This window comes from Triturus cristatus, chromosome 8 (genome assembly GCF_964204655.1).
Source record: "Triturus cristatus chromosome 8, aTriCri1.1, whole genome shotgun sequence".
Taxonomy (NCBI): Eukaryota; Metazoa; Chordata; class Amphibia; order Caudata; family Salamandridae; genus Triturus; species Triturus cristatus.
The window spans coordinates 1,072,859,835-1,072,885,131 of NC_140591.1; the positions used below are offsets into that span (position 1 = coordinate 1,072,859,835).

General features: G+C 45.2%; 1 protein-coding gene across 1 annotated transcript in view; it reads right to left on the reverse strand.

Annotated features, from left to right (window-relative positions):
- TGFBRAP1 (transforming growth factor beta receptor associated protein 1) overlaps nt 1–25,297 on the reverse strand; it is a 197,866-nt gene that overhangs the window by 50,472 nt on the left and 122,097 nt on the right. The window contains exons 8-9 of the mRNA XM_085622607.1: nt 20,541–20,687; nt 3,663–3,822 (exon numbers count right to left, since the gene is read on the reverse strand). Of these exons, the coding sequence (XP_085478733.1) occupies nt 3,663–3,822; nt 20,541–20,687 (307 nt within the window). The remainder of the gene's footprint in view (nt 1–3,662; nt 3,823–20,540; nt 20,688–25,297) is intronic.

Here is a 25,297-nt window from a genome sequence, read left to right on the forward strand (position 1 = left end):
CTGTTTTGGTACTGCATAAATACTTTACACACTGTCCTAACATAAGCGTATGTACTCTGAGCCATGGCTACGAGGAGATTGAGCTTTGGTTAATTTTGTGACTTTAGGGGTCAACCTAACAAGTTAGTTTTGTTATTCTTTGAGGTGGTGCGGCCCACCCCATACAATAATTCACTTTCATCATCAATGTCAATTCTGTGTCAATTGTTGACCCCAGAGAATTATTCTGCCTCTGAGTAAATGGTGGGGATTATTTCACGCTCACTGTGAACCAACAATCAGTAGAGTAAGTCCACTAACATCTGAAGGTTCTGATAATATTGATGGAAATAACTCGCCTGGACTAGCCAGTCCTCCAGGTAAGGGTACACAAGAATTCCTCCTCTCTTGAGATGGGCTGCCACCATCACCAGTGTCTCTGTAAAGACCCTTGGTGGAGACTTTAAACCAATTGGTTGATCCATAAATTGGTACTGAGAACCCATCATCACAATAATGAGCTATTTCCAGTTAACAGGATGCATTTGTATATATTTGTATATGAAAGTAAATATCTTTCAGCTCTATCAATGCCAAGTAGTTGATCTTTTCCAACTGTGGTAAGATTTAGAGTGAAGCTGTCACTTGAAATGTTTTTGCTTGATAATCTTTTTTACAAAACCTAGGCCAAATATGGGTCTCAAAGTCAAGTCCTGCCTTTAATGGGGCAGTATCTCTTATAATGTATCTTTCATTCATAGTACTTTTACATCTTGCTCTACTACTTCTAACTGTCCGTTTTTGCATTTTTGTTTCTTTGGAAGATTCGTAAGATTTTTTTTACAGAAAAGAAATTCTATGGAGTATCGGAACTTTAAAATGTTTCATTTCCATTTGGCTGTTCAGGTGGACGGTTGTGTAAGTAGTCCTTTATTTGGCCTCCCACTAGTGCTATATGTACTGGGGCACCACTAAAAAGACATTTGTTGGAAGGGGAACTCTACTGCTTCAACATCTTGTTTTCCCTTCGCAGCAAATAGATTGTGTACTGCCACTGGGACTATCCTGTTAACTATTACTCATAATCTGTGTTTGTTGCCCAGTAGTGAAGGGGAAATCCACCTTGCCCATTACTCACTAATAGGTTATCCGTACAAAAGGAAAACCTCATTTGCATGCACCCCCTCCCCAACCACCCATCCCCCTCAATTGCCTTTACAGTATCATGGGTATTTTTCATTTGTTCCAGATCTTGATCTGCTACTGGACCAAAAACATTTCTAACACATAAAATTCTTAACAAGGAATGCTTTCTGAAATCTGTTCCTAATAACCACTGTCTATAGACTGTTTTAAGCACAGAAATGCAACTATTTGGTCTTCTCTTTTGGTATTTTTCTTGAAATTGCTTAAGTTCATCTCCATTGTCTTACCATGGCATACATCTATTAAGCAGGGCATTTGAGTTTGCAATGATCTTTTGCATGCCTGCTTATGAGTCCTTTCTTCGGACCACTGCCTCTAATCTTTTAGTTTCTCCAACTGGTGGTTGGCCATGCATGCTTGTGGACTGGGCACTTTTCCTGGCTGCGCCGACAATAAGAGTCTGGTTCCGCATGTGATGTAATGTATTGGGGGACGTCCTGCAGTATGGTTTGCATTTCTTTTAGATTCTGGGGATCCCTGCTCTAAAAGTAGCACGTTTTTGAATACTTCTCAACCTTGCTATAAAACTGCTTGAATGATTGGCAAGTACCAATTTCTCTTTAAGATTTGACAAAAAAACAGCACTGCCCCTATTTCACTTCCATTAGGACACCAAAGGTATCTGCTGCTCTTATGTACACCTTATACATATGGATGTAATCTGGTGGGGATGGTTTAGTAGGTTGGGACTTCTCTATTCTGAATGTCATATGCAAAATGTCCTCTGGATATTTTCCAATTTTATCTACAGAAGTAGGTCTAATTTTTCTCTTTGTTTTAGCTTTTCTTAATCTTCCCTGGGTCTTCCTATGTCCACTGGTTTTAGTGTGATATGGTCTCCTTGATTGTTTTTCCTTTTATGGTAAGTGTTCTATTTTTAGGCTGAGTTTTATTTTATTTTTCTCCTTCGAAGTAGATGAATTTAACGTTAAACTTATATTGCCTCTCTATCTCAGACTTCAGTCTTTTAAAGACAATAATCTCATCATTTCTTGTTTGTCTTTTTTGAGACAGAATGTTTCTATTTCTGTTGCTTATCTTTGACTGTCAACGTCCTCTGAGCTCGTTTTCTATCTTCTGGGGTAGTCAATCTTGCTGTATCCTGTTCATCTTTTGAGGACACATTCTCTGAAATCGATACCTTTGAAAAGTCCTGTCTTACATTCAAGGTCAAGGTCTCATCTTGCCCCATCTGATCTCCACTATCTTCAAGGAGTCGACGCAATACCTTTGGCTTTTCACTCCAGGTGATTCTTTGTTTATCTGCATTTGGATGGGTTATGTTATGCTTTCCTTCAACTGAAGTTATACATGTTGAAGATTTCTACTTACTCAATCTTTACTTAAATTCAAACATATTATAAGTAGTCTTATTTGAAAGTTTGGGATCTTTCGTGTAGCTCTGAAAACCCTTTGTTTGAGGCACAGTGGGTTTGTGCTGTATTAGAGTATCTAAATTCGTTTCAGGGAGTGAACCTTGTGCCATGGTTGAATAAGAGCCAATTTCATCAAAATCAGAATCTGTTTGATGTTCTTCTTTTGCCTCAACATATTTATTTTTCCTATGAAGTCAATCCGATTGCCTTCATGTTTGGAGATAGTCTCTTTTGCCTGGAAAGCATCGATTCTCCTGGCGAATACATCTTAATCCAGTATGGCAATATAGCCATGTCTATGTTATTTGAGTCTTTGGCATGAACAAAGAGAAAGCTTAACAGACTTCAGGCATATGGGCTCCAGGAAAATAAAACATACATACCAGGTGTTCATCATTAGTAGCAAACCTACTGTTGTAGTTAGAGAAGAACTTGAATAGACTACTCATGCTATAAAACTTCAAGGAAATACATACTCCGACCTAGTCGAAGACTCTAACCCGAAAACCTGATATCCTCAATAGCGAATCGTCTATTTCATTGCAATATTTGTTGATCTTTGACGGAAACCGTTGCAACTTCTTTGGAGAGCTCGTTGCTACACTCCCAGCAAAAGAAAGAATGGAGGGCATGTTTCGGGGTACTGTGAGTTTATGGTCAACACAAACTAAAGCTTTGTAACTTTTTAAAAACTTCTGGACGTAACCACTAGAGAGCACAATAATGCACAGCATCTGAATCTAAAAGAGGATTTATGCTGCTAAATCTGAGGAGCTTAGCATGGGAGTTGGAACTTGGAGTCCTTTCGCTTCACTGGCCAGAGTACAGGTCACATAATGAGGTGAATGAACTACATGTAGTCTATGTTTGGTTTCAATGTTATTTGAGTTTAAGGGAGGGACATCGCTTTGTTAAAACATACAAAAATGTGATTTTCAGCTCAACAATTGGGAATATTCAAGCATGTAAATCTATGAAAGATTCAGTGTTGGAGAATCCCTTTTAGAGTCCAACAAAATAGTTCAATATTGCCACCCCCAAACCTACATTAAAAACAGTTTTTTCTACATGTACATAAAACTTGAAAAAATGAGCTCATACCTAACAGAAGGTGAACCCTGTAGAGATCAGACTGTTGAAGTAAACTACGAAGTTTTGTTTGACATTCAACCAATTCTTCACAATTCTCCAAAGCCAAGGATTTTAGCCGTTGGACTTCCTCCAAGTACATAACAGCTAGATGGGTATGGTATTTCTCTTTCTGTAAATATCAAAGGAAAATGCCAGACATAAGCAGAAACATTACACAAACTGTCATGACACATTGTTAATGACACCTTAATTCACTTACAGGGAGAAGGGCTTTGGGGTCTGTAAAACAGAATAGCGTTAGAGGAGGCAATCTGAGTTGAGGGTACCCATGGAAGATGGGAGAGGTGAAGGGTACCTCAACAAACACCCACCTGGCGCAATCCATCTTTTATCTATATACCAACAAACACCATTCATTTACATCCATGACACACTCAACTACTGATAACAAGCCATCCACTGAATTGATTTTCATTCATCCAATTAGCCACTCGCCCATCATTACAGTCACTACCCATCCCCAGAAGCTTACCCACAAAACCCAGTTGCACAGTATAAAATGGTTCTCATTTTGAATTAACTCAAAGTTGTTACCAGAAAGATATTAGTCTGTACTGCTGCTGCCTTTGTAGTATCTGTTTTGTGTTAGGAAAGCTTGTGCTGCTATTTCCCATGTGGTACTTCTCTTTCCTCTCTTATTGAAGGGTGATAACACCACTTTAATACACAGCCACAATTACCAGCTTTTTACCAAATACTATAACCACATACAACTACCTAAAATGTTGAATTCCTAAGTCTTTAACAAAAATGAAAATGCACTATTTGTTTCCATGTCACCTTTTTCTGTAAAAAAATAATATACATATTCACTGAAACAAACAAAAGGTTAAAGTAACATAGTTAGGTCTGATAAAAAGATCAGTTTTTCTTTTCTTTTTTAACTTTAAAAAGTCACTGGAAAAAAAACAAAGGTTAAAGTAATGTTATAGTTAGGTGAATCCGTTGGTGACAACAAACATTCTGAACAAAAACAAAACAGTTATAGTTAGCGGTGCAAACTAGAATTTGTGCCCCCGCCATGCACTGCTTATGACCTCATAAATGACATCACTCATGACATGTTCTAAGACATCACTTATGACATGTCAAATGACATCACTCATGACTTCATCCAATGAGTATGCTACTTTGTTTTATAGTTTACTTTGTGGCGGGTAAGTACCATATTACTTGTCTACCTAATTCTGTACAGCCTGGGTCCAGCTAATGGGTCTAAGTATTTACAAAAAACTTGTGCTCATAATGCACCATGTTATAAACATTTGTATCGAAGACGAACTGTGTGTGCAGCAACAGACTTGTGTTCATGTTTCACACAAGTTTTTGGCGCTGCAGAAAATGTTTCTAGCAGTGCAAAGACTGTACGTACAACATACTAATTATTGTAAGCAGTCTTAAGTTACTGGACAGAATCATCATAGTAGGACAATCTCTACTTAGCACAGAAGACTGTGTGCACCAGGTACTAACATATGTACATGTGTTTGTGTTGCAACAGAAGATGGTCTGTGAAGTTTTCACCACACTATAAAGGCTGCAGGTAGTATGATCCTTAGAACCTTCAGACCTTGGTTATTTTAAGTGAATAGTCACTCTTTGGACACGTTTTGCATTGAGTGTACAAAGTTCTTAGTAGATACGTTTTAATATCTTGTGGTGTATTTCACAAGAAATACTGCAAACAGTGTGGTACAGAATAAACTCCCTCCACAAAGTAAACAGTCTTAACAGTATCCACTTTTCTACTAATTTCCATTTCATTTCTTAGTGTAGGTTTGGTGACTGCCAAGGGTTTGATACAGGTAAAGACTGCAAGGAAGTAGGGTATTAGTTATGTTACAGGGCTTGAGTATTTGGAGGAACTTGGTTGTCCCTTAACCGCTGTATACAGATTGCACACTGTGTGCAGGATAGGTTACCCTTTCATAAGTGGTTAATAGTCAAAATGAAGTTGGCTACCCATGAAGTGTATGGTATATGGTTAATGTTGCAAATAACACAAACTTACTTATTTATGGTGGTTGTAGGTATGATAGCAGTAAAATTTCTTCATATTCTTCTTAGCTATTTTGCACTTACTTTCATATCTCTAATGGTATACCCGTTTATAGAGCAATGTGTACAAAAGAAGGTTGGATGATGTCAGTGATGTCATCAATGTCATCATCTGAGATGTCACCAGTGATGTCATAAATTAGGTCATAGAATGTCATGAGTGATGCCACATGTGAGGTCATTTGCAGTGCATGGCGGGGCCTCAAAGTATAGTTATTGCTGCAAACTAGAACTTGCGAATTTCTCTGCTTTTATTTTTTTTGTCCAAAACGTTAACACTGACAAAATTCACCTAACGATAACGTTAATTTAACCTTTGTTTAAAAAAAAAAAAATCTAAACTAATACTTAATTACCATATGTAAATGCAACATCCGCTGTGCAGGGCCTGGTATGTACGGTGTGGGGAGGGCCGAGCCTGTACGGTGTGGGGAGGGCCTGGCCTGTATGGTGTGGGGAGGGCCTGGCCTGTACGGTGTGGGGAGGGCCTGGCCTGTCCTTTCAGACCTCTTTCTCAGATGGCGGATGTGTGTAGTATGGTGTGGGGAGGGACTGGGCTCTCCTTTCAGACACCTCTCTCAGATGATGGGGATGCATTGTAGGGAGTGGGCAGGGACTGGTCTCTCTTTTTAGAACCCCTTCTCAGATGACTGGTGTGCATAGTGGGGTGTGGGGAGGGACTGGGCTCTCCTTTCAGACCCCTCTTTCAGATGGTGGGTGTGCGTAATCTGGTGTGGGGAGAGACTGGTCACTCCTTTCAGACAGTTCTCTCTCTGATGAAGGGTGTGTGCAGTTTGGTGTGGGCACGGACTGGCCTCTCCTTTCAGACTCCTCTCTCAGATGACTGGTATGCCCAGTAGGGAGCAGGGAGGGTCTGGTCACTCCTTTCAGACCCCTCCCTCAGATGACAGATGTGGGGATGGACAGGCCTCTCCTTTCAGACTTGTCTGTCCACTGGGATCTCTCACTCAGATTACAGGTGTGCATAGGAGGGTGCGTGGAGGGACTAGCCTCTTTGCTGCAAACCCTCTCGTGGATGATGGGTGTGCATAGTTGGGATTGGGAAGGGACTGTCCTTTCCTTTCAGTCCTCAGTCCTGGATAACAGGTGTGCATAGTAGGGTATATGGAGGGACTGGCCTCTTCACTGAGACCTATTTCTCAGATGACGGGTGTGCAGATGGACTCGCCTCTCGGCTGACACCCGTCTCTGGAATGACAGTTGTGCATAGTACGATGTAGGGAGGGACTGGCCTGTTTGCTCAGCCCTCCCTCTTGGATGACAGGTGCACGTAGTAGTGATTAGAGAGAGACTAGCCTCTCAGCTGGGGGGGGGGGTTGTGTTTTTTTTCCACTGAAAAAAAACAAAGGTTACAGGGATGTTATAGTTAGTCTTAGTTTCACAAGTATAAACCCAATGCAATTCAGCAGTTATAGTTATCTGAGCTAACTTTACCATCGCCATGCACTGCTTATGACCTCACATATTACATCACTCATGACATTATCCAGTGATTGTGAGTGTTTTCTAAAGGTTTTTGTGTGTTAAACGTGTATACTAAGGTACCACAAAAGTTGAATTAGTATACTTTGTGTACTACTGAGCGATTCCTTATTTTTTTGACAGTTTATGTGAGTGGCTCTATGACTGTGTGCATCCGTGAGTGGTTGTCCGAGTGACTGTACAGGTGTGGGAGTGGGTGTGTAAGTGGCTGTATGGGTGTGTAAGTGGGTGTCTGAGTAGCTGTGGTTGGGGATGACTTAGTGGCTGTATTGGTGGGTGTGTCAGTGACTGTATGGGTGGGTGTGCGAGTGGTGGCTGTGTGGGTAGGTGAGTGGGCGTGTCAGTGACTGTATGGGCGAGTTAGTGGCTGTGTGAGTGGTTGTATGGATTTGTGAATAGGTATGTAAGTGGTTGTGTGGGTGTGTGAGTGGTTGTATGGGTGAGGGAGTGGCTCTGTTGAGAGGCTGTATGGGCGAGTATGTGTGAGTAGCTGTATAGGATAATAGCTGGGTGTGTCAGTAGCTTAATGGGTGAGTGTGTGTAGGAAGCTGGATCTGTATATACTATACCAAAATGAGGTATAGTGTGCACAGAGTCTAGTGGAACTCCAAAGGTAGGCAGAGGTAAAAGTAGATAGCACCTTACTCTCCATTTGTGGTAATGTGGGCGAGCAGTACGGCTTTATCAAAGGGTAGTGTTAAGCATTTGGTGTACACACTCGGGCATCAAATGATGTCACACACTCAAAGATCTGAACTGAGACCAATTTGTTTGTATCAAAAATATTATTATTTTATTTCTAGAACCAAGCCAAGCCTGGTGCAGGTAAGTGAAATAATTGGAAAATCGTATAAAATGTTTTACAGTTGAATGCAGGTTCAAATGCAATTGGTTGAATTACAGGTATGTCATATTTCAAAATTACTTTTCAGTTATTTTACAGATTACTTTGAATGTTTATTTTTAGATTACTTTGTAAGTTACTTTTTCTACTCAGTGTGGTATGCCTAGAAATCACACAGGGACATTTCCTAGGAAAAAGGTAAGTAAATCAGTTTTTGTACATTTGCAGTTTTTCAATATTCCATGCAAACCAACTCCACACTTAAAAAAAAGTTTCAAGAAAAGCAGTCAATGCAATCCTATGGGAGGAAATGGAGTTATCGGTTTACAGGTAAGCAGTTATTTGTGGGAGTTGGTATTCTGGGGTTAGAACCAGGATTACCCCAAGGTCAAGGATGCACTCTTGCAACGCCCTCAGGGGCACTAGGGCAGCCGGGTGCAGACTGCTGAAGCCCAATGTTATCCAATGGGGATAGGGGGCCTCCGGTTCGTGGCTGCTCTCGAGCAGGCCACAAGGTTGTGGGAGCAAAGCTCAGGGCAAAGGGACATCCGAGTTAGCAACTAAAGTACCCCCAGCAGCGGCGCAGGGGCGGCTGGGTGAAGGGTGCAGTTTTGGCATCAGGTGCCCTGTTGTTTTCAATGGGATTCTCCGGTTGCAACAAACACTGTAGGCTCGGAGACGAAGATCTTCTGGAGATGACCAAAGGTTGGAGAGGTAAGCTGGGATGCCTGGGAATGCAAGGACACCGTCGAGTTGGCCACCCAAGGCCGTGGGAAGTCGGGTCCAGGGGTGTCTTTAGGTATCGGGTTTTCTTACCAGCTCCGGTCGCGGTCAGGGGGGATCCTCCAGAAAGACTGCAGTTGTCGTTGGGAGATTTGAGGCAGGTCAAACATCTCCAGATCTCTGGTCAGGATCGCTGGGGAGACCTCCTCGTGGTGTTGGGCCACTCAAACTCGGCGGTTTTGGCCAGAGTCTGTGGGCGGGTAAATCCGGTGCTCACGGGAGACCAAGTCTTAGGTTTGGTAGGCAGGACAGGTCCTTTGTGTTCTTGAGGGCTGCTGGCTGCAGGACACACCGGGATTTCACTGGAGCAGGTTCGAGGTGCAGACAGGCCAGTAGGGCTGGGGCCAAATCAGCAGCCTTTTCTTAGTTTAAGCACAGCTTCTTCGGTCCTTCTTCTGGTCGAATCTTGTCTGAGGAGGCATGGTTCAGGGTAACCCCTAAAATCTAGATTTAGGGCTGTTCGAGGTAGGTAAAGGTTGGGAACAAAGGGTCCCTTCCATGAGGGTAGGTATACCCCCAATTACGCCACCCACCAGTGGGAGGGGGGCATATGGCTCTCTCTGGTTGGCTGGGTCCAGCAATCGGGTAGATGGTGGGGACAGACATTTCTTCACCTCGCCTCCACCACCTGAGGGGTGGGGTTGGCAACGGTGGGCACACCTACCTTCCTCACTGTGTTTTCCCGCCCATAGTGGGGGTCAGAAACGGTGGGGGACAGTTGCTGGAAGAAGCAAAGGCCTGGGGTAGCTCAAAAAGGCAGCAAGCCTTTTAAGCTTCCCCTTCGTGGACTCTGGCCATCCTGGGGGAGGAGGCTTGGCACCTCATCCCAAGATGTGCATTGTTTCAGACCGCCGAGAGCAGCAGGCTCTCGACCCAAGGGTCCAGAAACCTGTCTGGTGGTGGCAGCTGGTGAGCAGCCACTCAGCCAGGACACAAGAGTTAGGTCGTTTTTCAGGGGGCATCTTTAAGATGCGCATTTTTCATTAAATCCCACACTGGCATCAGTGTGGGTTTGATGTGATGAGTGTTAAATGGTAGAGGCAGTTGATAACCTTTCAAGTATTGCCCGGCGGAAATCTCCTTTTATACCATTCGATGATTAACCAACAAAAAGAGGCAGGCGCCGGAGACTGGAAGGCAGGAAACAAAGTTTTATTCTCTCCGGAGGAGAACACATCAGATCAGACAGCAAGGTATCGTCACGAGGTGCTCTAACCACATCTCTGAGGCCTGGCCTCTTATACACAGGTTTATGACTTTATTGCAGGTTTATCATACATGGCACATTCTTGAGATCGCTTTGATACATGAAAGAACATCCTCAGAATCCCCACTTTAAGCTCGTTCCCACACATATCTACAGTGGAAGTCCCCACCCCACACACAGTAGGAGATGGCTATCACACAGCTGGACATTCCGCCAATTCCCGGGGGTGTGTGCGCGACTGGTCGGGTCTCAGGGGGTGGGGGGCCTTGATCTACTGTAATCCCTTTGATGTGGGGTGTTTCCTTTACAGTAGGGGCAATAAAACTGCGTCCGCAGGGCTAGGTGATGGCCTGGGATCAGTTCGGACGATCAGGCGTGGAGGAAGGGGTTACCGAAAGGATGTATGACCATGTAAGTGATGTCGGTAAGGCGTGGGATGTGGTTCCATGGCAGGGTCGTGCAGAAGGAGAGGGTTTTATGGCCCATGTATGAGAGAGCGGGGGTGGCCGGCGCGCGTGGGGGGGGGTGTTTGCAGCGCCTAGGGAACGCGCTGGTGATCGGCGAGGGGCAGAGGGGCCATGGCGCTTTCAAAAATGGCTACTGCTTGAGGGAGCATGCGGGTCTGAGAGGGGACAAGATGGCGCCGATTATGTTGACATCGCAAACCAGATTTTTAACAGTCTTCCCTTTTCAACATATCTAGCCAGCTTGTCTGGCCGACATTCACCTTCGTTAACCTTTTAGCCATAATATCATAAATGTTTTCATGCGTTCCTGTTTTAAAAATACAGAGTCTTAGGACGGGCGGGAGCAATCTGACACAATTGTACATAGTTACATGTGGTTGACGTGACAGTCGAGGAGGTAGCGTATACAGAATTACATCAGCTGCGTCATATATCAGACACGGAGATAGGTGGAGGGAAACTTGCTTGAACACAAACTCGATACTTGAAAAGGGTTCGGTAAAACAAGGGATAATTACGCTCATTATTTAAGGCCTAGACTTCGTGTGGATCAAGCTAAACAGCATAGTCATGTGTATGGTTGATGCTATACAATTGTCATTTATAATAAGCTAATGTTTCCTCATTTATTTAGTGTGCAGTTGGAAGCGACCGATAAAAGATCTTGGAAACTTGATTGGGAGATAGTCAAATCAAAAAGTAGTTGGGAGAGGAATACAACTCAACATGAGTTACAGTCAGGGGGTTTCTTCTTTCCAGTGTCTTATTGCAGTGAGCCATCACTGGTAAGCTCTCTCTTCTTCTTTCGTTGGCACTGTTGAGCACCGGCGGTGGAGCTAAGGTCCAGCTCAAATCCAGATTTTTCGCGTGGCAGGGTGTGATCATCCTTTGCTCTTGGATCACAGTCCAGTTCTGTCCTGTCCCTTGACTGGTCTTATCATAGGTACCTTGAGACGGGGTACCCGCTTCTCATTTTTCTTTTGTAAAGTCAATGTCAAAAATAGGGGTGCTTTGGGAGGCCAAGGGAAGAGGGGGTGGAGTGGGGTCGGATCAAAAGTGGACCAAGGAGAGCAGAATCTTTCAGCACTGGGCTCACCAATTAGGCTCGACGGGTTGGGACTTCAGGCACGAGTTGATCAGCGAGCAGGGGGCTTCGGGATAGCCCTTCGTTCTATTGTTTTCTATGCTGAGAATGGTGCCTCGTCCCGCATCCTTTTGCTCCGTGGCTCCCCCTTGGTCGATGCCATAGATGTTCCATGGTCCGCAGCCAGGCTGTGCGTCACGTCCGACCCCTCTCTTCCGATGACCGCATGTTATCTTTGAATGAGCACAAGAAAAACAAAATCTTAGAGAGTTAGTAGGGAAGACATTTACACACTTCGTTCTCTCTCCCAACCACCGAGTAGTCGGGGAAATGCTTTTATCGGTCGCTGTATGATTGATGTCTATTAACTCTTATGTCGGTGTGCGTTACTAATTTATTAATCATTGCTGTGGTGCAGGTTTCTGTGGGTGTTCCTGTAAATTTCCATCGTCTGGCCTGCTAGGTGTCGATTCCTGTACCCTATAATCGTGGCAGGAAGCCTGACATCTGCCAACTTTCTAGTCTATCAAAATTCGAACCGGCTTCTCCGGCAGAGACTCGTTCTTCTTAACACAAGTTCTGTTAATACACATTTTCCTCCGAGGACTGCTAAGTTTATGAAAAAGTGCGAGGTGCTACTGTCATGGATTCACAGATATCTATTTCGGGGAGGGACACAAGCTAAACATTTTTCTTGCTGGAGACAATAGGTAACCCTCATCAGCTTAGGCGATGTACCTTTAGAAAATAAAGTCATCAGCTGTTTTGTTCGAAATACTCTGGGACGGCTAGTACAGAGCTGGGGTGATTCTGGGAGGACGGGGTGCTTAGACATTCTAGTTCGGAGCAATTGGGCGGGGGCAATTCTGGGCGGTGGAGATGGTGTCGTTAGAGCTCTAAAAACTAAAACCACTGACATATAGTCCCCGTGATGAGGGCCAGATTGGGAGACATCAGTCGTCTTACCTGTCCTTTCTTTCTCAGCCAATTAAGTTCAACATTTTGCAGAAAGGAGAGGTAGTAACGTGGTAAAGTACGGTCGTTTTTGTTTCTGTCAATTTGTTCGAACACCGCCGTGTTTTAGGCCAATTATACACATTCTGAGGAGGTATAGGGTCGTTAATTTATTCAAAAAGAGGGCAAGAGAGCCTTCAGCGAGGGGTGAGAGTGAGAGAGAGAGAGAGAGAGAGAGAGAGTGAGAGAGAGTGAGAGAGAGTGAGAGAGAGTGAGAGAGAGAGAGAGAGAGAGAGTGTGAGAGAGAGAGCATCAAGTAGGCTATTTGGTATACGTACGACATAAAACGAGAGAGACGTGTACGATAATAGGCTACTTGGTGTACACACAACATGGAGTAGCATGGGTCAGTTCTTCATAAGAAAACACAAGCGGGGAAAAACATGAACTCAGCGTTCACGTACACACAAATACCGGGTAGGGCGTAACAGTACATGCAACAAGCGCAGAAACTTAAGACGGAGACACAGGGCTACGTTGAGTAAGGGGGCCTCTCCTTTCCTGTCCTCTTTCCTATGCATGCTGCGTATTTTTAGTATTTTCCGTAATTCATTTGGGGGGGGGGGGGGGGGGGGGTCGCACTTTTTACTCCCCTCCCTTTGATCGATAGACAAGCACTTCAGTCATACGATGACGTTCTCTTCCAGCGCCCCAAGCATGTGTAATGCATACACATTCATACCGTACAATCAGGGCACATACGCACAGTCATACCATACAGTTTTTCACGTTCCCAGTGGTGGTCTGTGCTTCACGCACCATCCCACAACGTTTGTCTATGTTTTTCCCTACATTGAGCACGGTGCGGTCCATGTTCACTCCATTCTCCAGTCGGAATTCCGATGTGACCTATAGGGAAGAGAAGAAGGGGAGTGCGCAGCATTCAAAGTACATTAGCGCGCGTAGACACGAAAAAGTTCTACTTACCACGTACCAGGCTAGCCGCAGGAGTGAGTAATACCACAGACCTATTATTCTTCCTTTCGACTATACAAAGATGCTCCATTTCATTCACCTCCTAAATTCGGGTTCCCTGGTCGTGCATTTATTTCTCAATCGGTCGTATATTATGGTGCAAGATACCGTACCTTGCATTCGGCATATACCTTAAGCTACAGTCGACCATTTTCTGACAACTCTTGGAAAAAGACAGGCGTGACGGGTACAAATTCTGCCAATCAAAAGATTCAGGCAAAAAGGGTCTGCATTATCTGCTTTCTATTGCTTGGGAGTAACAATCATTCATTCAAAACCTTTACCAACCTAGGTGATCAGTTATGATGCTAATTCCGTAATTCCTTCAAAAAAAAAACCCTTTATTGAAAACAATGTCAGTATACAAATACGGGCCTACAACCGTTCAGGCTGGCCACGGTGTGAGAGGCGTCGAGTATCATGAGCAAAACTACCTTAACACGAAAAATGAAAATAATCAGAAAATGGGAAGACCAGCATCAATAAAGTTGTTCGTATGCCCGATCAGTACCCTCCCCGTCCCTCCGCCCGTCATGTGCGAAAACATTGCATTGATATCCTTATAACATCAATGTCAAATAACTGAGACGCCATAAGGAGTTGTAGGCCCTTCCTACATCGGCGCCATTTTGGGGCGAGGTCGGGCCAGTGTACAGTCTAAGTCTTTCCATGAATTAGCTGTCGGACCAGAATCCCTTTCGGCAGTTCGAGAACTGTCGTTGGCATTAATGGGAAAGAACAGACCGCATAAATCGTGATTCGGGGATGGGGGGGGCACAGTTTTTGTTCCTACCGGGTCATGTTGAGGTTCCACCGGAACCGATGCGAGCGGATAGGCTACAGTGTCTTCTGATAATTCAAACAGGAGCTTGCGTCAGCATGACGTCACCACGGTCTCGCAGCGATGCCGTGATTCGTCCTCAGGGCGGGACAGCAGGCGGGTCTCGCTGCCGACACCTTGAATCAGTCTCTTTCACTGCATCAGGCGGAGGCAAGGTGGCTGTCGCCCGGGGCAAAGACAAGTTAATGTGGAATAATCGAACAATAGCGGCGGTTTGCCCTCACCGGAAGTCCGCGCCACGCCCGAGCAGGCAAGCTTCCGAGGTTCAAAGTAGCCCAGAGCCGTCTTTTTAGTGGTCCAGGCCTGAATCTGAAGAGCCAACCGCCATTTCGAGAGTCCAGTGGCAGCAGCAGCTCTTCGTTACAGCCACCGGGGTGGGTCCCCCGATCACTCGGCTGCGGGGGCCCACTTCTTGCGTCAAACGCTAATGGCAATCTTGGTGAACCCGCGCCTGAGTGGTTGTCCGGCAGGCAAGACGTAAATGGCGGTCCTGCTGCAGCTGGCCGGTGAGTGAAACAGCAGGGGTGCCCTCTCAGCTGGCGAGCCTCCACCTGGGGAGGCGGGGGAGGCCCGTCCGCGTCGTCTCCCCCCGCCAGGGCACCCTTCGCTGTCGATCGAAGCAGAGAATGGGAAGACCAGTACAACGTGGTGGACTCCACCTCGGCGCTGCCAGGGCCTCGGCGCTGCGTGTAGCCTCCGGCCTATTCGCACAATCGTCCGCCACTGATGCCGCCTCACAGGCCGATGGATTTTGCGGGTCTTTTATAGCCCAAAGCCAACTTAAAGGACCGCCCAAAACAGGCCAATGTTGCTATTTCGAAGAAGGAGGGGCGAGGACTGCCATGTAAATAGTTGTTTAAAAACGTGTTTTAATGTGTTTACCCTGTTGGCGTGTTGTTATACCTATAAGTTATTAAAATGTTATAATTATACTACTTTGTTGGAGTGTTGTACATATTTGCAATCTGGCAACGAGCACGAGGATGTTACTGCGTAACCGGAAAATGACTTTGCCCAATTGTGCGCGATCTAGCCCAGTTCGGTGACGTCGATGGTGGGTATCAGCAGGCTTCCGTTTGTGCAGGATTTTGTCATGTTTACTGGGCGGGGTGGGCATTAGGGCAGACATGTTTAGACAGCGAGAGCGACGGGGCCGAGCTACCTCGTGGCTACCTCGACCGTGAGCTTGGCTTCTTCCCCTGGTTTAATATTCCTCGCAAAAGGGCTATTTCCTAACGTTTCTTATTTTTGCAGGGTCAAAAGGATCCCGTCATCGGTCTACTGGTCTCGCTTGATTATTCTTGTTTCTATATAGCGATCTTTATGCCCTAATTTGCTGTAAGCTACGGCGATTAATCCATATTTAGAAAATGTGTCCTTATTAGGGGTGTCTTCCAGTGGAGCCGGATGGTTCACCTCTAATAAGCGGTCCGGGCAGAACCAACTACCAATCAATGGGGAGAAGATAGGCATGACGGGTTACAACGGGGACAAAAGTCAGCACTACCTATCTTTTCACTGCTTGCAAAGACTAGATAGAATATCTCTATTCCACGTTATTTGTAAGCAGAGAATACCTCCAAAGAACCAATATCGAACAACTAGTGTTCGGACAATCAATCAATCAATGGTGAGAAAGAGATAAGCACGACGGGTTACAATGGGGGACAAAAGTCCGCGTTACTTATCCTTCACTGTTCTGCAAAGACTAGACAGAATATTTCTATTCTACGTTGTTTGCAAACAGAGAATATCTCAAGAAGTACTATTCTTCAAAAACAATCAATGTTCGGCCAATCAATCAATGGGGAGATAAAAATAGGCACGACGGGTTACAATGGGGACAAAAGTCTGCGTTACCTACCCTTCACTATCTGCAAAGGAAGAGAGAGTATTTCTACTCTTCCCCGTTTGTAGACAGCGAATATCTCAAGGAGAACAATCAATAAGCAATACTAGAATTTTCAATCAATCAAACGTTTCGCAATTTGTCGTGTTTCACGACCTTACCCGGACCGCATGGACAGTTTCTCGTCTTCCGCCTCCAGCGCCCGATCGTCCTCTACTCTTCGTATTTGCGAACCGTAGATCACTCGAGAGAGGTCTGTTCGGAACCAGTGAAGTTCGGATGATCGGCTGCCAGACGAGGGTCTATCAGGCAGGAGCTCTCCCGATCGCTGCAGTCGTTCACTCTGTCGTTGGGACCTCTCTCACTGGATCCACGTGTCGCTGATGGGCCCCACACTTGGGACGCCAATTGTTAAATGGTAGCGGCAGTTGATAACCTTTCAAGTATTGCCCGGCGGTAATCGCCTTTTATACCATTCGATGATTAACCAACAAAAAGAGGCAGGCGCCGGAGACTAGAAGGCAGGAAACAAAGTTTTATTCTCTCCGGAGGAGAACACATCAGATCAGACAGCAAGGTATCGTCACGAGGTGCTCTAACCACATCTGAGGCCTGGCCTCTTATACACAGGTTTATGACTTTATTGCAGGTTTATCATACATGGCACATTCTTGAGATCGCTTTGATACATGAAAGAACATCCTCAGAATCCCCACTTTAAGCTCGTTTCCACACATATCTACAGTGGAAGTCCCCACCCCACACACAGTAGGAGATGGCTATCACACAGCTGGACATTCCGCCAATTCCCGGGGGTGTGTGCGACTGGTCGGGTCTCAGGGGGTGGGGGGCCTTGATCTACTGTAATCCCTTTGATGTGGGGTGTTTCCTTTACAGTAGGGGCAATAAAACTGCGTCCGCAGGGCTAGGTGATGGCCTGGGATCAGTTCGGACGATCAGGCGTGGAGGAAGGGGTTACCGAAAGGATGTATGACCATGTAAGGGATGTCGGTCAGGCGTGGGATGTGGTTCCATGGCAGGGTCGCGCAGAAGGAGAGGGTTTTATGGCCCATGTATGAGAGAGCGGGGGTGGCCGGCGCGCGCGGGGGGGTGTTTGCAGCACCTAGGGAACGCGCTGGTGATCGGCGAGGGGCAGAGGGGCCATGGCGCTTTCAAAAATGGCTACTGCTTGAGGGAGCATGCGGGTCTGAGAGGGGACAAGATGGCGCCGATTATGTTGACATCGCAAACCAGATTTTTAACAATGAGAAGTTTGGTACCAAACTTCCCAGTTTTCAGTAAAGCCATTATGGTGCTGTGGAGTTCATAACAACAAACTCCCAGCACTTGATACTTTTAATGCATTACTGCACTTACAATGTCTAAGAATTGTCTAAGACACTGTAGGGGTACAGGGCTCATACATACACCTGTACCCTCACCACTGGTATAGTGCTCCCAGCTAGAGGGGTGGCTGACCTAAGCCAGGGCAGTGGGTTGTAAGCATGGAACACAGGAATGTGTGGTATGTCGACTCTTCACTTTGTTCTGCACCAAAACACAGAGCCTGCAATGGCTCTGTGTGTGTGTAAAGGTACAGAGCTTCTGAGGGTGGCACAATAAGTGCTGCAGCCCTTTGAGGCCTTCCCTGGCCACAGTGCCCTTGGTACCTATGGTACCATTTACAAGGGACTGACATGTGGCCAAAGAGTGCCAAATGGGTTTTGTTTGAATGCAGTTTTAGGGAAAGAACATAGGCCCTGGGTACCTGGTTTGCAGGACCCAGGGCACGCTCAGTCAAAGTACATCAACAGTGTGGCAAAAAGTGGGGGCAACCATGCAAAAAGAGTGCACTTTCTTACAGTGTGTGGCTGGGTGAGTGGCTGCATGGGTGAGTGATTGTATGATCAGGCTCTATGAGTGAGTGAGTGTGTGGGTGTGTGTGAATGAGTGGCTCTGGTTTTCAACAAGTGAAATTTAAGCCTCACTATAATTTTCGCTGTAACCTTTGTTTTTTTCAGGGCTTTCAACGTTTTTTTTTTTTACTCTACTTCCTAACCATAATTTCCCTGTAACCATTATTTTTTTTCAGTGAATTTCCACGTTAAGAAAAAAATTATATTTCCTAACTATAACGTCCCAGTAATCTTTGGTTTTTTATGTGAATTTGTATGGTTTAAAAAAATATATATATTTGCTAACTGTAACCACTAAGCTTTGACACTAAGTGTATTAGTGAGTGCATTAGTGACTCAGTGGGTGTGTGAGTAGGTTTGTAAGTGGGTGTGAGAGAGTATGAGTGGGGCTGTAAGTGGGTATATGAGTATCTGCATGGGTCTGTGAGTGGGTGTGCGAGACTCTGATAGGGGAGGGCAAGAAACTCCGCTCCGCCGGCGGATTTTGCTGAATTTTGTCACTCCTCTTGGAACACGGAGTTTGGCAAAAACTCAGCCAAACACCTGCAGAGCAGAGTTTACCAGCGCACTCACACCTAGACTTCATCCCCCAACCACTAGTGCGCCAGGAGGCCCCTTTGCAGAGTGTTTGAGAAAGGGATCGGGGCCTCCGATGAGGTCTCAGCAATCCCGCTGGGGGGACTTAATTGTGGCAACAAAAAAAAAAAAAAAGGTTCACCAGCCGAAGAGACTTCATCCCCAACCAGTAGTGTGCCAGGATGCCCCTTTTAGAGTGGTTGAGAAGGGAGACGGGGCCTCCGATGAGGTCTCGGCAATCCCGCCATGAGGGACTTACTTCTGGGTGTTACGTAGCCCAAGGGAGGTGGTTCCCATTAATCTTTCTTTAGCCCTGGCGAGGTTGCTCAATGAGTTTCAGGAGGGGGGCCCCGAGAGCTCCCCTCATTTAAATTTTCTATGAGCCCACATGTCCCCAGGACCTGGCTTATCCAGGGGCTAAATTGTAAAGAAGTGCAGGAGCCAGTTTTTACAAACATTTCAGCTGGAGCCACGGACCCTGTGTGGCTCCTTTGCCCCCAAAACAGGCCTGGCTGGCCAGGGTATTCCTACCCGGGCCCCTTCTCTTTTTTACGGTTTTTTGTGGTACTTGGCTGAAGCAGAGTCCCAAAATGGCTGGCAACACTTCTTGGTTGAAGTGCTGGCAACCAGTCACATTTCCGCACGGGGACTGGTGGATCCTCGTCCCTATGTATTTGTTTTGGGGTTTTTTCAATTTTTCAAAAACTACTAAACTGATTTACACCAAATAACAAAAAGGGTTCTTTCTGGACCCTACTACCACCTTTCTGCCAAATTTGGTGTAATTCCGTCCAGCGGTTCAGGCAGTAGTCGTGTCTAAAAATCTCTATGGAAATGAACATTGGAAAAACACTTTTTTTGACACCCCTTTTTCTTAGCGTCCGCTTGACAGATTGCCAGGAAACTTTCCATGCTAAACATGATCCTAACTGTAACTACCTACTGGCGACTGCCAGAGATAGATAGATAGATAGATAGATAGGGCGGGAGACAGAGTGAGGGATAGATAGATAGATAGATAGATAGATAGATAGATAGATAGATAGATAGATAGATAGATAGATAGATAGATAGATAGATAGATAGATAGATAGATAGATAGATAGATAGATAGATAGATAGATAGATAGATAGATAGATAGATAGATAGATAGATAGATAGATAGATAGATAGATAGATAGATAGATAGATAGATAGATAGATAGATAGATAGATAGATAGATAGATAGATAGATAGATAGATAGATAGATAAGATAGATAGACAGATACACAGATTTCTTCACTGAATAAAAACAATTCCCCTTAGTGTGTTGTGAAAATGGCCTAGCTTAACCCCTTCCCTGCTCATGACGGAACCGTTCCGTCATGAGCCACGGTTGCCGTGTGCTCATGACGGAACGGTTCCGTCATGGCAATCCTGTCGGCGGCCGCTCCGCCTGCGCGGCGCTGTTTCCCCGCCTGTGCGGGGCGACAACGCAAATGGGCGGAGTCATGACGGAACCGTTCCGTCATGAGCACAGCTCAACTGTGGCTCATGACGGAGCGGCTCCGTCATGAGCACAGGCCCGCCGCGCTGCCCCCCCGCACCCCCCCGCGCCGCGGCGGAATTCCCGCCGCGGCGAAGGGGTTAAAGACTTAACAGTGCTGTTCACTTTTCCATGGCATGCCCCTTTATTGTGTGCTTAATACCCATCTCAGAATTACTTACCAGCAACCTTCTGTCAAGAACTAAATGTTCAAGATATTTCAGAATTGCTTTAGGGTATTTCTTAAGACATTTGATTACATCATCAGGACAAAAGCCATTTTTCTGCTGTTCATCGCAAGGTCTTCTAGTGAAAATCTGAACACCAATCTAAAATAGAAAAAAAAATTATACATACATTTCAAAACAATTTTAAAAAAATTAAAAAAACAATGAATTCAGCTCAATCAAAGTAGTAATCACAGATATAACTGACCCTCTGCGTCTAAACTACTATATGCCTGTTGCTGTTTACCCGATTGATTTAATAAGGATGGTATTTTGGGAAAATTGACATAATATCTAATGAATGATGTAGGGAAAATACATATTGACACAAAACAATGATTTTTAACTCCGACACACACCACATATAAGAATTAACTACAAAAAAGAGGATGAAAAATTCAACTGCAATGAGGCATAAGAACTGGAAAATGAAAATATACAGGGCAGTACTCACTCTTAAAACCACCAGAATTAAGCATATCTCAAATACTCATGTTTAACTGCAGTATTAAAAGGTCCATCATGCAGACTCCCCAACGTCTGCTTTTTAACCAACAAATTCCTCTATCATCGAAAGTCAAAAATCTAGCGGTGAATTTAGATGCCAACATGTTACTTGCTCCCAAGGAGAGCGCCGATCAATCATTTTTTTCACAGTAACATGCATTTTACCTTTTCTCCCTTTACCTCATTGTGCACGTATTTGGGGCACTACTTTCAATTGACGCATCAATGAGCTGTACACAATGTTTCTTTACTATCTTATCAGTAGGCTACAGTAATACAAGTGGTGTGATCTACTGTACCATGTAACAGAAATCACCTAACAATGGCTAAAAAATAACCTTGCATATGTTGATCCTTTTTCAATACTAGAGCCCTTCCAATAGTCCTATTGAGATTACAGTCTTCACATCGGGTAAAAGAGGCAGAAACTAAACAGCTCAGAATAAATATGTAAATATTTCCCTGGAATTCTAAAATCATAGTGTTAGACCTGGCACCATTGGCATGGGTCTCCCTTTCATTTTTTTTTCTGTTGCCTGCTGTGTTTTTGCTGTAGGTTTTGCTGGTCTAGATGCTTTGGGCACTTTGCCACGGCTATTCAGTGCCAAAGTGAAAGTGCTCCCTAGTGTAAATTGATGTATTTGATTAGTGACTCCATGATTGGCTTATTTGATTTACTTGTCAGACCCTAGTACAGTGCACCATGTGTGCCCAGGGCCTGTAAATCAAATGCTGCTGGTGGGCTTGCAGCACTGGTTGTGCCACCCACAGAAGCAGCTTGTAAAGTGTGGCTCAGGCCTGAGATTGCAGAGCCTGTGTGCAGTCTGGGACTGCCATGTCGACTTGGCAAGTGCACCCACTTGCCAGTCCCCAAACCTTCCCGTTTCTACATATTAGTCACCCTTAAGGTAGACCCAAGGGCAGGGTGCATTTTATGTAAAAGGTGGGACATGCCCTGATGTGTGTGGCATGTCCTGATAGTGAATTACAGCCAATTTAGTTTTTCACTATTGCAAGGCTACCTGTTCCCATAGGCCAAAATGGTCAGTTTGATTATAACATCTTATAATCCTAACTGACCCAGGGAACAAGGTAGAAATTCGAGTTTAGTATGTCTGAACTCAGAATGTTAAAATACATATTTTAGTGTGGGTGATTTTTACATTCTGTGTTTAAAAATACCACTTTGAGAAAGTAGGTAATTTCTTGCCTAACCATCCAGCATGCCTCTGCTAGGTTTGTGTATTCCATGTCTGGTTTGTGAGTGGCAGGGGGCTGGGGAGAGCCTTGGCTCCAGGAGTCTGATGGGTCAGGGCTGGGCTGAATAGGACCTGCATTGAATAGAGAGTGGGGGGTGGAGATTTCCTTTAACTAACCTGAGCCTTCATAGAATAGAGAGTAGGGGGGAGGAGATTTTCTTTCAGCTACCTCGGCCAGGTCTGCCATCAACAATGCTGTCTCCACCTCCAGGAAGCTGCACAGAACTGGTTTTGGCTGGGCACAGGCACCCTCTGCCTTCAGAGGACAAAGGATTTACTGGTATAAATATTGGGGCCCAGACCCCAGAACTTTAGATCACTTCTGGGAAACAAGGCAAACCTCTATCAAGGAAGGAGGAGACTGCCCCTGTGCTGTTTTGCTATTTCTGGAGTTGGCCTGCAGTTGTTACTTTATTGCCAAGGAAAGGAGAAAAGGAACTTTGTGTGTACTTTTACTATCTTGAGGAAGATCTCCAAGGGCTTGAAGCTGAGCTTGCTTCCTGTTCTGAAGTCTCAGGGACACAAAGACTTCACCACCAGCTCCCCCTGAATTTCCTTGCTGGGAATTCTACCTGCAGAGAAGTGCCTACTGTTGTTTGGGCCCTCTGAGAATACTGCGGGTCGCTGGGAACTGGAAGCGTGACGCAACGAGTAGAAGCGTGTCGCCGCAGAAGCAGTTGTCATCGCATTGCCGAAGCGTGCCGCCGCAGCTGTTCGCCGTTGCATCACCGACGAAGCGTGTCGCATCCCCAGAGAAGCGTGTCGCCGCCGCAGAGGTTGCCGTCGCATCACTGGAGGAGCATGTCGCGGCTCAGAAGTTACAGAGTCCGCCGCCCGGCGGTTGGGCGTGCACGCATCGCATCCAACGTTGTTGCATTCCATCAAGGACGCCATTTTCTCGCATCGCACCGGATCGTCGCATCGAGGCGCCATCTTGTCGCATCATCACCGGGCCGCAGTAAGAAACAACGCATCAACTCCCCTCACAGTAAGGAAGCGAGCCTCAACTCCCCTGCGCAGCAATAAGGAAACAACGCATCCACTTCCCTGAGTGTAAGGAACAGCGCATCACCTTCCCTGCACCCCTTTTGTTTGTTTTGTGTGACGCACCTAAGGTAAGAGTAAAGTGTTGCATTTACCATCTACATTGAACTAAGCTATTTGCTACCATTTTAAAGTATATTTTTGATTACAGTATTGTGGATTTTTGTTGTTTGGTCTTGTGTTAAGTCTAGTAAGTCTATTTTTCTAAACTGGTGTGGTGTCCATTTGTAGTGTTTTCACTGTATTACTGTATGTGTTGCCAAATGCTTTACACACTGCCTCTGAGATAAGCCTGTCTACTCGTGCCAATCTACCAAGGGGGTGAGCAGGGGTTATTTTAGAAGTGTAGCCCCTTACCCTGACTGGAAACAAGGGTCCCTATTTGGTCAAAGGTACCTACCTCTGCCAACTAGAGACCCCCATTTCGAACACATAGAATGTATTCTCAGAACTAATCAGTCTCTATGGATATTCATGGCAGGAGTACTATACCATAGGGGGATAAAGCTCATTCACTCAGAAAGGAAAAGTCCAGATGAACTGGTAAACAGTGTCTCACCAGTGTAATCACACTGAATAGCATGCGTACAAAGGTATTATGAGTCACAGCAAACAAAGTATCTTTCAAATGTTAAACCTAAGTGGGCCTCTAGACTGGGGAATATAGGTGCAGAAGGCCATCAAAACTATCTTTCGTCATATCCAACATTTTCCCCCACTACCTTTTGATATACAACAACTCAAGACTGACTTTTTATTGTGCATTTTATATAATGAATTAAAGGGTGATCTATGGCCCTCCATGCCTGGGAGCAATTTTGTCACCAGCCTTCAAGAGCATCTGATGAAAACAATTGGAAGGTCGATTACATTTAGTTGAACATTTTAATCGGCATTTGGATATCCCTATGCTGAAGTGCTCAGAATAAGTATGATTCTATGGGGCAGCTTGATGTGGAACATTTTTTAGATCCAATAGCCACTACTTAAAATACACTTCAAACCCTTACCTTAGAAAAATATAACATTAAAAAATTATCTAGTTTCCCATCTCCCTGGTCAGATGAGGCCAACATTTTATTCCTAATTTCTTAAAGAACAAATCACTTGTCTTCCATAATGCCCTTTCCAGTAGAGACAAATATCGAGCTATAGATCCCTCACTTTTTTAGGTCTCGTGACCTGCGTTGCAATGCGCAGCAGTGCTTGCGCAGGCGAGAGTCCTTTTGTCCGGGGTTCAGAAATCGGCCCTGGAATCGCACACACTCGTGCGTGTGCGATTCCTTTTCTGCAACCCCGTTGGCCTTTGCGTGTGTCTTTTTATAAAAGACTGCACGCAATTGCCAAAGGCAGGCGCGTTGCTCCGCCTACGGCCTATTGGTGTCTATTACGCGCTTCGTGCGCGTAATAGACACCAATAGGCCATGTGGTTTCAATTATCGTGCCCAGACACGGACGCGATAATTGAAAGCACGTCTCGCTGTGGCGCGTGCGCACCACTCGCGGGATTGTGGTGAATATAGGGATGTTTTGTATACACAAAATTAGTGGTAGGATATTTAATAACTTGCGCATTGTGTCTTCCTCCAGTCAACAATGGGATGCCTGTCACCTAAGTAAGCACGGCAGCTCTAAATATAGACTTTATAGAAATACTGTGACATAAGTTTGCGCAACTCTGTTGTCAAAAATCTTTAGCGCGGTTGTTTGCGCATGCTCATTACACTGCACTCGCAGCGCTTGCTCAGTGCATCACGCCCGGATACCGTGTGTTTTTCTGCGCACGCGTCGCGCTAATGAGGCGTGCTTGGTGATGCGCAGGCGTGTTACTTTATTTTCTCTGGGGTCCCCTTCTGCGGTCCTGGTTGGGTTTTGACAAGGACTGAACAGAGGCGTGGGAAC